Raw genomic sequence first — 15,036 nt, 5'->3', positions numbered from 1 at the left:
CTCGCCGTAGCCGGCACGTCATAAAAACCGGAAGACACCAGTTCTTTGAATTTTGGACTCTGGCTCATTCCCGGCATGCCGGGAAAAGCAAGGATCAATAAGGATTACAGATTGCAGTCAACGCAGACCGATATCAATCACCGAATAAGCCAATAAGCTTAGAGGAATAAGAATAAGGAGAAGAATAAGATAATCGAAATAAGTTAATGGTATTTCACTATAGCAAACTTGTTTTATACAGAAATTTGATAATGATAATAAAAATTAAGCATTTGCTTATTGATCTGATCTAATTACTGTCAGCTCAATACGAAATACACATGCTGTATTTTGCACGTTTTTTAAATTTTAATTTTGTATGTGCAGAGATGGAAGAAATATGCTGTCGCTTTAGTACACTGGTGAAATAAATTAAGAGAATTTGCATATTTTATCGAATTTCATGAAAAGAACTGAACTGAATGTAAAACCACTGCTTCTAGACAAAAATGCAAACCTTGTACGTCAAATACGTAAGCGTGCACGTGTGTGTAGGCGGAGCCAGTAGAGAAACAGGCTTTATAAGCGCGCGTAAGTTAAGACGCATTTCGTTCGCTAGCACACCTCGGCGAATTTCTTGGTGTTATTTTGCAGCAATCGGTTAATTTCAAATTGTAACAGTAAAAATGAGTAACCACCAACCGTTTAGATGATGGAATGAGGTGGCGAATTGTGGGGAGGCTAGAAGCAGGCCAATCTCAAGTCCAGATTTGTAGAGAGTTCAATTTAACGCCCAACGCCGTGTGTAACTTATGGAAACAGTTCCAGGATATCGGATCCATCGAGAGAAAGCCTGGGCAAGGTCGTCCAAGAACCACGACTGCCAGAGAAGATCGCCATTTGTCGATTATAGCGAGGCATAACAGGATTGCTACAGCTTCTCAGCTCTCTCGTGATTTGTATGCAGCCACAGGAACCCGTGTATCAAGGGTGACTGTTTCCAAAATACTTCATGAAAGAGAGTTGTTTGCAAGAAGACCTGCTGTTTGCGTCCCGCTCACTTCTATGGACAGGAGAATCCGTTTATTATGGTGCAGAGAGCATAGAGATTGGAGTATGGATCAATGGGCAACCGTTCTCTTCACTGATGAGTCCCGGTTCAGCCAAAGCACCGATTCTCGCCGTACGTTCATATGAAGAGAACCAGGGACCCGCTACCTACCCTCCAGTGTCCGCGAATTCGACTATTATGACGGAGGAGGTTTAATGGTGTTTGCAGGCATTATGTTGGATGGCCGCACACCTCTCCATGTCTTTGAAAGAGGTACTGTGACTGGTGTGAGGTCTTGGAGCCCTATGTTCGCCTTTTCAGGAGTGCAGTTGGCCCTGAGTTCATTTTAATGGACGATAACGCGAGGCCACATAGAGCTCTTCTGCTCGACGATTTTCTAGAGAGTGAGGATATTCGCCGGATGGATTGGCCAGCCAGATCTCCAGACCTTAACCCTATAGAGCATGTCTGGGACGCTCTGGGGAGGGCAATTGTAACTCGCAACCCCCCTCCGGGAACCATCCAGGGAATGAAAACAGCGTTGCTGAACGAGTGGGACCAATTGCCACAGGAAATGATAAACTGCCTTATTTCAAGTATGAAATCACGCTGCGAGACCTGTATATGTGTAAGAGGGGACCATACTCCCCTATTAACCTATCTATTAACCCATTTTTTTGTTTATTCTGCAACCGCTGTTTCATACCTTCCGACTCCAACGAGTGTTACGCACGATCATGCGTGTGTATTACAATTATTGAATGGTTATTTGTTTTGTATTGTATCAATGTATGTACATATCAAATTTCATTAAAATCGGTACAGTAGTTCTAGAGATAATCGACCAAATCTGCAAATTCTCTTAATTTCTTACACCAGTGTATTATAATGTTTTGTTATGCAAATTGTTCACATTTTCACTATGCTGATTCAAATTTTAAACGCATGATCAAAGATTTATTGTCGAGTACACCTTATAACATACCCTGGATATAGCAAATGGTTTTGTAATTCCTGATTTTCGGCAAATTTACTTCCATATATTCTTATCTGTGCAATTCCGTACCCCTGAGGATATACACTGAGGATATAACATACCAAAAGCACTCTATTAACTAGAGAATAATTCGGATATAACATACTGCAACCTTTAAAAAATAAAGATCGAAAACTGACTTATTTGGACAACATGTAACGTAAGCAAAATATACCTTAGTGTCTTTTTTTCACCGATAACCTTGAAATTTCACAATAACGAAAAATTCATAGTTAAAATGATTACATTAATGATGGACCGATAGCACTGTAATGCATAGTTTCCTAAACTTTTGTTCCATCGCCCCGTTCTACCACATTTTCTGTTCTTACCACGCTCCCCCCCCCAACTCAAGAGTCAAACCATAGTGTCCTGCACTAAACACATACCTTCTACCGTCCTCTTCGACCATTCTATCGCCCCCAGGGGGCGATATTACCCACTTCGGGAAACACTGTTGTAATGACTGATAGATAAAAAAGCACCATCTGTTAGTTACAGTAAAATTTTGTGTTACTTATCAGATTCTGTTTTTCTATGAAAACTATAGAATTATATATACAGTATATATATGCTCTTCAATATTAAGTAATTAAAACTTGTTTACTTTTTTTTCTATCACTTTTGGATCGCTTGGTAGATGGCAGTGATGAACGATTGTTGTGATCGATAAAAGTAAAAATCCGCATTGTGTTTTGAAACCATCAAATCTCTACTCTCTATTCTATATATTTTGTAACTATATATTTGATGCTTTGTAACGTGGGGACCTTTGCATAGTCTTTGAATAGCTATTGAAAGGCTATGCGAAGGCACGTTGATTGATCACAAGTACACAAGTAAAATTCATGTATACATAGTTCATTATTTTTTAATAAGTGAACTCACTGTACTTTACAATATACTAATTTTTCCATTTAGCTCATGTCATCTACGAGAAAAGATATGCTTAGTATCCGAATCCCTGTCTCTCGTTTGACGGACGAGTGCTCTATCCGTAAGCTATGGAAACAAACAACATATTTCTTCCTTGGAGCGTATATGGGTCATTCTCACGAAATTGGATCAAAAATGAAAAAAAAAGTTACAAAAAAAATGTCAGCCAAAAAATTCAAAAAAAAAAAAAAATTTCTTAGGGATCTTCTTTTCCTGCTAATAGAAGAAATATACTTAGCAATGAAGTTTGTTAAAAAAACGGTGAAAAAAATTAATTTAAATTTAACCATGTTAAGAGATAGGCAAATCAGAGGAGGAATTTTTCCTGTTTCAGCACGTGATATTTATGATTGACAATCGCAACATGTTCCGTTTATATTTTGGTAGCTCATTTTCAACTTCGACAAGCATGATACTCTGAACAATTTTTTTTCACAATTGAATTTTGATTTCTTTTTTTATTTGTGTTTCTCGATCGTTTATTTTCGTCAACTTTATGGGGGCCACCGATTTAAAACTTGTCTGTTTTTCTATCAGTTATCATTTAAAAATTTGAAAAATGCACTGGGGACAGCCAAGAGAAGGACATTTCTTTGACAAATAAAAATTTGTTCAAGCTAATTTTAAAAACCTTTTGATGAAAAAATTAAAAACACAGAGTAGCGACTTTTTCATGAAACTGCAACATAAATGGAGTTTTGAGTCAAATGCAAATTGCTGGGGACACAATTTATGCCAATTTTGTGAGAATGACCCATATGCATATTGAATGGCTCCGTATACAGTTTAGGGGGTAGAGCCCTCGTCCGGCAAACAAGAAACCAGAGTTTGATTCCCCGTGGAGACAGGTGATTTAATCTTGCATTAACAAGTGGAGTGGACATCTTTATCTACACATAATGGTAATTATACATGAACGATTTTTAAGAAGTTAGCGATGGTGTCCATATGCAGAATATCTCAATATTCATGGGACGGACATGTTCTTTTTTTGACACGAAACATTCTATTCAATATTTCATGTCCTAAACGACAGAAAAAAATATTTTTTTCAGACGAATTTCGTGAACATAATTATGTGAACTCTTTAACCTTATTTTCGAAATCATTTAGTACACCTGTAATTGACATCTTCCGGCATTTCTCAGAATATTTAAGGACCAATTTTTGTTTTTTTGGGGGGAGTGGTACGTATCTTTATTGTTTTACCACTTGGAAACGTGTTCAGTATCCAACGCACAATGGAATGATTGTTAGAATATTCCAGAAAGCTTGATGAGTTTTTCTCTTCCCTTTCACTCATCTTTATAGTTATTCCACACCAAGATAAAAAAGTCACGTAATTTCCAGATTATTAAATTTTGATTACCAGCCGCTCATTGTCGAATGCTTTGGAGGCCATTCCTTTTAATCTCGTTCGTACGCTACTTCCGTATTTTTTCGGGCTTGGTATCACGGCTCAGACAAGTTTAGTCTTTGGGACGAGAATATTTGATACGTCACGTATCTTGCTTCACCCATTCACTCGGGTATTTAATTATTTAAGGTACTCTCTCTCAGACTTGTTGGTAGAAAAATAGAAGGCCGAAAATATATATATTGGAGGGACAGAAAAAGTTGGTTTTCCGATAGTTTGGTTGCTTGTTAGCTCTTTTACGGGACACCGAACACCTACAAGGCTATGCTGCTATAAAAAGGTATTTCTACTACAATGTACAAGTGCACGGACCATGTTTTTTGTTGCTTGTTACGCTAAATTATACCCTTGAGAATATAATTTCCTAAACCAATTTTTATCGAATCAACATAAATCTTTACGTCATGGGCAGGAAAAATGAAAAAAAATATATTTATTTCAACAGATTTTCTTAATTAACGGTGATTTTTCACTGATGGCTTAGACACAGGGATATTTATTTTATAAATAAATTAATGAATAAATTATCACTCAATCAAAATTGAATTATAATAAATCACCATTTAATTATCAATGCTCGAAGGAAATATCATTAGCAAAGTATAGCACGGGTGCACAACTTTTTCAGGCCGTGGGCCAGATATGTGGTATATCTGCCACTTGTGGGCCAAAAACTAGCATATAAAATGTGACCGAGTTTTGTCTTAAATTGAGCTCTATTTTTTACATAAAGGAAAAATTAAATTCCAATGTAATAGATAAGCAGCATACAAATCACGTTGTTAAGAGTACGCATTATCACAAAAACTAGAGCTAATCTGACAACACCAATGCCAGATTCGGAATCAGCAGTCTCAATATATATATACACACCTAAAATCACTGAAATGACTTTCAGAACAAAATCAGAGGTGATCAGTGTTATCATTCCGTACCAAATGATGAACAAAATATCAATGTTATTATCATGAATTTCATTGACAAAAAAAATGAGGTAGTAATGTTTTCTAAACAAGGATTAATGATTGTGGAAAAGAAGCAATTTTGTATCGTAATAACAGAACATAATTTGCAAACATAATCCAGTGACATAAGTACCAAAATGTAGTAACACGACCATAATTACTAATGCATGTTTTTCCATCATGGCCAGTATAATAATATTTTACTTAATAACCAGTATAATATCTCGGGAAAAATAAACGTATAAAAGAAATCACGTGATTAACAATAGTTACGAACAATGCATGTTAATATCAAATTTTAACTAGCATTGACATCAGGTGATACATAATTTCTCTTGAATAATGAAATAAAATTTTGTTTTCTTATGCTCACCATCTTGATCAATTTCTTCGATTAGTTCTTTGAGGTCCCTTTCTTCGAAACTTTGGCCAAGTGTTCTTAAGATAGTAGCCACCATGTTGGTGTGGATGCATCCTTTCTTATCCCGATCGAACATATCAAACGCTTTACGCAACACTAAAGAAACAAATTAGGAGAACATAAAAGTTGAACATCAATAAAAATGCTTGAGATAATCAATGCTCTTAAAAAGGAGCATCTCAAGCATTAAAAAAAAACATTAAAAAAAATTGTTTATTGATATATTGAAGTTAGAAATTCAAACACTACATACAAAGTTGGAATCATCAAATACCAATTACTGTATACGAGTCAAGCTGACATTTATGCATTTTAAGGTATAGATTATATAAGGATCGACCAAACCAAACTTGTTTTTCGACGAAAAGGCAAATTTTGATAAAAAGACATATGATGTAGTAGAATTAAGCGGAAATATCTATTGTAAGGAAGTCAGATGGCACCTGTTTTCACCACAGGCATTCAGACAAGCATTCAACTTCTGGAGAGATGGTAGACAGCGTGTAAAGCAGTGATTCTTAACCATGGCAAGGATGGACAAATTAGAAAAAAAACTTAAAATGATGGATGCCCGAATCAGTATCTTATACGACAGCAAATATATATGTATATTATATATCATATCATTACTGATTTACTTAAAGAAATTTAAAAACAAATTGATTTATTTTCATAAACTAAAGAGGTGTTAAAACCGAAATTTCGAAAGCAATACGAAAAATCAAAAAGGAATGTAGTCACTAATTACAAAACTAAGTCAGATTGCTAATTATAATTTTCCGCGCTGTTGGCGTTGGAACAAAAGTCACCAAGTTACAATTCAACTCGCTTATAGAATCAGAAACCATTTAGGGTAAGGGAACGGACTTGGGCAGATGCGGGCTAAGGATAGGGTGGCCAGATCATGCGACTGAAAAACTGAAACGAATCCTGATGAAATCCAAAATGGTTATAACGCAAATTCACTGATGAAAACCGGTATATCTGGAAAAAAAATCGGATTTTGTGTCGAATTGTAAGGCCATGGATAGAATTACCTATTCGCATGAAAGGCTGGGCCTTCTATGGTTTACTTCAGTGTTTTCGAACTCAATTTCTCATTGCAGACCGCTGAAAGTAAGTGAACATTTTCACAAACCGGCGAAATAAAAAATATTAGTAGGAAAAAAATATTTCCTGACCCCCTCTGACTATATACTACTTTTTTTCTTTTTTAAACCGAAGCACAACTCACGTCTATCACCATTTACGGGCGATTTACTACCTAGGGAGTTGTGCCGGAGGTGTAACTGTGTGTGTACCTAACAGTCTGAGTGCACATGTAGTGTTGTGTATTTCAGAAGTGAAGTGAGTGATGTGTTATGATTGATTTTGTGTTGTTTGTAGGTCTGTTGCTCTCTGTGGCGAGACTATTTGACGGGGAGATCGGCTCGCATTCGCGCCTTGAAGTTGGGAACCAGACTATATACTACTTTACCACATACCAACTCTGGTCATATCGCCATACAGCAATTTACTATCAAACGTGTTGGATTGCAAATGAAGGCACCATCTATCGGTGGTCATCTCAGGCTCGTTTGGGAAAAGAATTAGATATTTGTGTTTTTCCCGTGGATCAATGACCTCCTGACTGATTTTCATTCCATATTTATATTTTGCTATTATGAGTACGAGAAACTGGGTTAACCCTTTATATCTGACACTGTGAATAGTAGAATAAGAAGAAAATTGCAATGAATTTAAATAAAAGTATAAATGTAATGATAATAATATAAATAGTTATCATGCAAATTATTTGGTAGATCATGTTAGCTCTAATTAAAGACAAAAAACGAAACAAAAACCAATGTTTTTTCTAACAATTAGTTAGTTTAAAAGAAATTATCTAACCTAGTACTTTAAAGTACCGTCAGGATATGAAGGGTTAAATTAAGACTCCTACTGTCACCTATTAGATAAAACAAGACAATCTGTTACCATTCTTAAAGTAAATAGCTTGTTGGATGAGAAATATGTGCAGCATGAACATAAACAACATATGGATCATCTAAGCCTCGTCCTGGCCCATATGGATGAAACATCCCAAGTAGCACAAAGATATAGATCTATATCGTAAAATTTCAGTTTCCAATATAGATCTATATCATGCCACGATATCGTTCTGGCTAAAAAAGGCATGGTCAAAGATAAATAGATCTATATCGTGAATGTGATATATTCAAATATTTCAAATGTTGGACGATAGATGGCGCCTTTTCAGAAGAAATACAAAAAAAGTGTATTTGTCTGGAGGTGGGTGGGTTTGAACTTCATGTACCCTGAACTCTTCTCATCTCTAACTCCACCACTACAGCACTGGTTATTGGTTGCTATTATAACATTAATTTACAAGTAATGGTTTTTTTACTTGTATTTTCAATCAAATTTATTCATTTTCATGTATGCACAAAAATTACTAAATAGAAATTGTGAGACATATTTATCATTTTGAGGCAGATAATTGAAAAATTGTATTATAATTAAGGAAAATATATATAATACGAAAAACACAAGAAATAAATTAATGTATTGTGTAGTATATTAATTATTTATTTAAAATTATTAATTTATGCGAATAAAACAAAAAATACAGAATAAAAAATATGCAACACAAAAAAGTTAAAATTCTCAAAGTATAGTAGAAAATGAAAACATCAAAGGAAAAAAATAAATAATAAATAATTTTAAGAAAAAACACACATATACAACAAAAAAAAGAGCAAATTTTTCTAAATTAAAAAAATATGTGCAATTATAAAGTGTCAATTAAAGTTACGGTGGATAAGTTCTTGCTCCTCCTAAAATACCAACATCTACGATGTAAACCATACACAGTAAGGATTCAATTATAACTGATGAAATGATTTTGATATATCAACATATTATTAAAATCAAAATTTCATATGAAAAATTATTCATTCAAACGTTTTTAATTCCCATTCAAACAATAAATTGTACCGACTTTAAATTTTCTCCAAATTTTTATTTGAAGGCAATATTTTTATTTAAATGCACACGATATGTAGATATATCAGCATATTGTGTATCTGATATATATCTTTGTCAGGTTCACGATATAGATGTATGTCATGTTCAGGATATAGAGCTACGTCTTCTTTGATAGATCTATATCAGGTCTATATCGAGAATCTGATATAGATCTTTGTCAGGTTCACGATATAGGTCTATGTTTTTCAAACTATTTTAAAATAATTTATTGTCCCAAGTTGTTGTCCTTTAAAGTAGAGATTATTCACATGGAATCAAATACATATTCGACTGAAAAACTAAAGACTTGATCAATTAATATCATAAATAATTTGCACCATATAGGACAAGATCGTTTTATATCATAGTTATGACATCTGATATTCCTCTGACATTTCGATATATAACAATATGGTCCAGATATTATTTTTATGTTGCACATACCGGTATAAATTATATTTTATATCTCTTCGTTGAGGCAGACCGGTGGGATATGTTTTGGTTAGGAGCAGGAGGAGGTGCAAATTCTTTACGTCATATAATATCAATCACTAAAATTTTAAGTTTGTCTCAAAATAAATTCCCACTGCAAACAACAATACATAAAAACCGATATTTTCATGTACCGAGCACGTTTGCACCAGCATAAAAAGAGTTTCATAGCACATATTGTTTATTTCCACGCTGCATATCGGTTTAAAACGAACAACCATTATAATTTGAGAATTATAACGGATAGTTTTATTTTTATCCAATAGGTAGCTGCCAGGGTCCCATTGGTGGTCGGCTGAAGTTGGCTTTCTGTGGTTCCAAACTTCGAGGAGTAAATGCGAGCCGATCGCTCCGTTAAAATGTTTCGCCACAGAGAGCAACAGGCCTAGAAAGCTACAATTATTTAATCACTACACTTCACTCATATTTAGAAAAATTGATGGCAGATGGCAGCCCGTACAGGAATGTGTACAACGTGCATGTACGGATAAGTAGTAGTAGTAGCCAGGGTCCCAGCGCACAAGCAATATACATCTGCCTTTCACTTCCAAGAAAAAATTATAGTGGTAAAGGAAAGCGATCCGACCCCCACCTCCAATATTCTCCACAATTTACTAAAGATTTAAAATTAAACGAGAAATATTATGGAAAGTTCCGTAACAAATCCTCTTACGGGGGACCCTCTACAGATTCTAGGCTATGAGCCCAGTTGCGGTATAAGAGGTAATATGACCACACTGGACAGCTAAATATCAGGACAATAAAAATAGACCATAAAAACATGACTATTTGTGTCGAAGGTGACAAAGAAAGCATTTCTGTAAAGATTCACGCATAGCAACACTTGCATCATCATCATCGATGAAACCCCCCCCCCCCCCCCCCCACCAAAAAAAAAAGGGGTTTAAATTTTAAATTATCTTTGTTCCGTTTTCTTTTCGCCAGAGTTGCAAAAAATAAAAAATAAATAAATACATGTTATCTTAAAAAATCCATTCCCGCTTGAATTTTTTTTAAATTCGGGAATAGATGTTGTGTACAGCCCTGAACCAGGTGTCCTTGAAGACAGAGGTGGATTTACGGTTTTGCCGCCGGTAGTCTACACGAATTTTACCATCTTTTTCCCATGAGCATGCGTACTCTTTTGGTCGTTCACATGCGTGCGTACTCTTTTGGTCGTTCACATGCGTGCGTACTCTTTTGGTCGTTCACATGCGTGCGTACTCTTTTGGTCGTTCACATGCGTGCGTACTCTTTTGGTCACTCATAAGCTTGCGTACACTTTTTGTTATTCACATGTTCACACATTCTTTAGATCACTCTTTTGATCACTCCACATGCTTGCACACGCTATAGATCACTCTTTTGGTTGGTCTTATGCCCAAAAAGGTCACTGTTTTGGTCACTCACATTCTACCACACACCCTAGGTCACCCTTTCTGCCACTCACTGACCTGGTTTATAGCTTCCCAGGCCACTCCTTTGGCATGCTTGCACAAATTCTAGGTCATTTTTTTTGGTCCATCAGTAAACTGGTCCCTAGCTCTCGTGGCCAGTCTTCTGTTCAGTTACATGCTTGAAAACTTTCAAAATCACTTATTTAGTCACTCATTGACCTAGTCTTTAGTTCTCTGGGCCAAGGTGAGTTTATAGTGGGCTACACTAACTTTTCCATTCATATCCTATTCTACTAATTTCCTTTTGGTCACTTCTTCCTCAAATTTCCCGACTTGGGCTATAGCCGACTAGCCCCCACAGCAAATACGCCACTGCATAAACAATGAATACGGTTCCAAATTCGCGACGAAACACATACACGGTCGATCGAATTTTTCAGGCCATCTACGTTCCCGGTTTATCGTGATTTTCCACCAGGAGGTGAGGTTGGGGGGGGGGGGTGAGGAAAGATTGCGTCCAAATGCTTTCGTTGAAAAAACACAACAAAGCGTTATTTGTTGTTCAGTGCTGTCCAACAGTTGAACCGGCGGCCATTGTCGACGGCAACAATGATAAGTCGTAACCTCGAAGTTGAATTACTATATAAAGGTGTGAGGAAAAGTTCGTAGCAGCGGGAAGTTATAGACCTTACAGACGCGTCAAAAAAAAAACGATGGAGCGGCTCAAAAACGAGGTTTATGTGGGGTCGGCGTTATAACGAACCAGCCATAGATGGAGAACGCTTCAATGGCGCTCAATGGCGCGACAGTAAGTCAACGCTTACGCTCAGAAGTGCCTATCACTTGCGCATGCCATATAGCAGCGTCGAGTTAGTAAGGTCGAGGCTGAAGAGTAAACGATCCGTGAACCCCCGAACGTCGAGAAGCCAGGAAAACGTTGTTTTGACAAGTCAGACGGTTGATAATTAGCTTCCTGCCGCGCTTAGTCTCGTACTGCATCGATATCTTAATGATCGATATCTTAAGTGTGGTCGATCTAGATGGGGATGGGCGCGTAGTAAAGCAAAGTGTAAGCCAAAGTGTAACATTGCTCGTGAACAACCAATACAGTACTTGCTTTTAAAGTTTGAATTTCCTTGGTCGGGCAAGGATCTTCTTCAACCTGTTAGACATTGAAGGCAAAATTGAAATTTTCCACGAAACCCACTGGTCACAAAGTCATACTGTGGTATTTGGAATTGAAACACGGTATTCAGATACACTAGGGATGGATGTAATGTAAAGTGGCATGCCCAAACGGATGGGACAACGTGACCCAAACTACAGAATAATTTTTCCATTCTGAAAATATTTCTTTTATTAATTACGAACTTTCAATATTAATTACGAACTTTCAATATTAATTACGAACTTTCAATATTAATTACGAACTTTCAATATTAATTACGAACTTTCAATATTAATTACGAACTTTCAATATTAATTACGAACTTTCAATAAATCTGAAATTACTTATCTCACCAATACAGTCAAGTGTCCGTACTTCGGACAGCGGCCTTACTTGGGTGGGACTTCTTGTTTTAATAAATTGGTATCCCAGACGGTTGTTGCAGGTTACGTTTAAAGCAGGTCAACACGTTTGTTTGTTGTGTCTAGTTTTTTTTATTGAACTACAAAGTTAGAGTAAGAACAGATAACAAAAATTATTATTTTCTTACTAGCATGCCCATTAAATTACCTATACAGTATACGCTCATGTCATCATATTATAAATTCTCTCGGTATAAAGATTATATTATCATATGCTGCTATTGATAGAAGTAAAAACTGCGTCGGAAGTGAAATGAAGTGATGTATAATAATCGGATCGGGTGAAAAGGCAATGGAGCCGAGGAGATAGAAGGTTGTTGACTGTTGGACATGAGAGATGTCGGACGCTCTGGTTTAGGCGTCTGTGTAAATAAATATGATTATAAGTTATTCTCGTTGGCTCAAGTATACTTAAATCGTGATATGTCTAGGAGGCCAAGCGAAGCATGGTGGCAGTGGTGGGATTCAGAAAGATCCACCGATCCACTTTTCGAACGTCGTTGAGTAAGTCTTAGCTTGATTACTAACGTTCGAATAACTAAGCCTAAATCGTCGCTTTACATAAGTCTATGGTTAGGGCTAAGAACATGTCGTCGACGTTTCAAGTGCCGTGTCCCGAACCGTTTTCATTTACAACGCCATCCGCATGGCCAAAATGGAAGAAACGCTTCGAAAGATTTCGCGACGCGTCAGGGCTAGCGAAGAAGGGCGAGAAAGACCAGGTCAACACGCTTCTCTACCTGTTGGGTGATCAAGCGGAGGACATTTTCACCTCGTTTCACCTGCCAACAGCGGACCAGGAGAAGTACGATTTGGTTACAGCGGCATTCGACGGACATTTCTTGCCCAGGAAAAATATCATATACGAGCGGGCCAAGTTCAACAACCGTGTTCAACACTCCGGAGAACCAGTGGAGGAGTTCATCTCTGCTCTCCGTGTGCTAGCGGAGTCATGCGAGTCTCTCCGAGAAGAGATGATTCGCGACCGCATCGTCTTGGGTGTCAGCGACCGAAGATTGTCCGAGAAGCTTCAGCTGGAGCAAGGTCTGACGCTGGAGAAAGCTACGACCATGGCAAGACAATACGAATCGGTCAAGAAGCAGCAAGAGGAGTTACATAACCCTGCTTTAAACCAGCTCAGAGCTAGCCAGGAACCCTGCCAGGGTCACAGGAATCCACGGGGAAGCCATGGCTCAGAGTTCAAGAAACAAGAGCAATCAACGAAGAAAAAGCAGGGCCAGGCTCGCAGTAAGAATGAAGCTTCATCTTGTTTTTGGTGCGGACGAGCAAAGTTTCATGACAAGAATTCCTGCCCGGCCAAGGACGCCACGTGCCGTAAGTGCGGTAAGAAAAACCACTTCGCTAGGGTTTGCAAGTAAAGGGTAGCTGCGAACATTTCGTCAGTGCGTAAAGTCGGGGTGAAGACGTCGAGGACATTCCTTGGCTACTTAGTATCATCCGCGTCATCGCACAAAGAGACTTGGGAAGAAGACGTCTTAGTCGGAGATGTCCGAGTCAACTTTCTGCTGGATTCAGGAGCAGATGTGACAGTCATTCCAGACAGTCTCTACAAACGGAATAAAAGCAGATTTCCGAAACTCAAACCTCCTGACCGGAATCTTTCGAGTCCCGGTGCAGTGAACTTGAACGTCAAGGGAATGTTCGAGTGCCAGCTAACTTGCAAGTCAGTCTCTACGTCAGCAAAAGTCTACGTGATCAAGGGACCCGATCGTCCACTATTGTCAAGAGAACATGGCGTCCAACTAAAGTTGATTCAACGACTCAATGAAGTGACGGCTCACAGCCTAACTCAAGTCGACCCGGAAAAAGAATTTCCACGAATTTTCGATGGCCTTGGAGAACTGAAGGAAGAATACGAAATCAAGCTGAAGCCCGGTGCCGTGCCCTTTGCAGTTCACGTTCCAAGGCGAGTTCCTATCCCATTAATGGATAAAGTAAAACAGCATCTCGATGCGATGTTGAAGGACGGAATAATCGAATCAGTGACAGAACCACGTGAATGGTGTGCTCCGCTTGTATTAGCAGCAAAACCGAATGGAGACATTAGGCTCGGCGTCGATCTGACCAAGTTGAACAGCAGCGTTCAACGTGAGAACTTTCCGTTACCTTCCGTTGATCATCTGTTGGACCAGATACCACCAAAGGCCAGGATCTTTTCCAAGCTGGACGCCACAACAGGGTTTTGGCAGAAGAAACTGGCAGAGAAGTCCCGAAGGCTGACGACTTTCATCACGCCTTTCGGAAGGTTCCGTTTCTTGAGACTTCCGTTCGGAATTTCTTCAGCTCCAGAAGTTTTTCAACGAGACATCGCAGACCTTCTACAGGGTATTCCAGCCGTGACGAACCTGACAGACGACACTTTAGTGTGTCGTCTGTCAGGTCACTCAAGAAGAACACGACAGACGTCTCAGAGAAGTTCTTCGACGATTCCATGATGCGAACGTCACCCTCAACAAGGACAAGTGTGTCTTCGGCGTCAACTAAGGTTCTTAGGTCATCTGATAGACCACAAAGGAATCCGGCCTGACCCGATGAAAGTAGAAGCCATAGAAAATCTTCAACCACCAAAAGATCTACGTGAAGCGCAACGTTTTATTGGAATGGTGAAATATTTGGTCAAGTTCATACCGAATTTGAGCGAAATTTTGGCTCCAGTTCAAGCGCTACTGAAAACAGCCAATGACTTTGTGTGGGACTCCGAGCA

The 15,036-nt window shown here is 38.1% G+C and overlaps 1 protein-coding gene across 1 annotated transcript in view; it reads right to left on the bottom strand.

Annotated features, from left to right (window-relative positions):
- LOC149075442 (troponin C-like) overlaps positions 1 to 15,036 on the bottom strand; it is a 30,918-nt gene that overhangs the window by 6,011 nt on the left and 9,871 nt on the right. Inside the window, exon 3 of the mRNA XM_089242788.1 lies at positions 5,758 to 5,901. Coding sequence (XP_089098914.1) covers positions 5,758 to 5,901 — 144 coding nt within the window. The remainder of the gene's footprint in view (positions 1 to 5,757; positions 5,902 to 15,036) is intronic.

Source organism: Pholcus phalangioides, unplaced genomic scaffold, assembly GCF_987345545.1.
Source record: "Pholcus phalangioides strain wild (caught in Gottingen) unplaced genomic scaffold, Ppha-v1.0 ptg000015l_1, whole genome shotgun sequence".
Classification (NCBI taxonomy): Eukaryota; Metazoa; Arthropoda; class Arachnida; order Araneae; family Pholcidae; genus Pholcus; species Pholcus phalangioides.
Note: the sequence above shows the minus strand (reverse complement) of the source record. Positions and strands in the feature narration are given on the sequence as shown.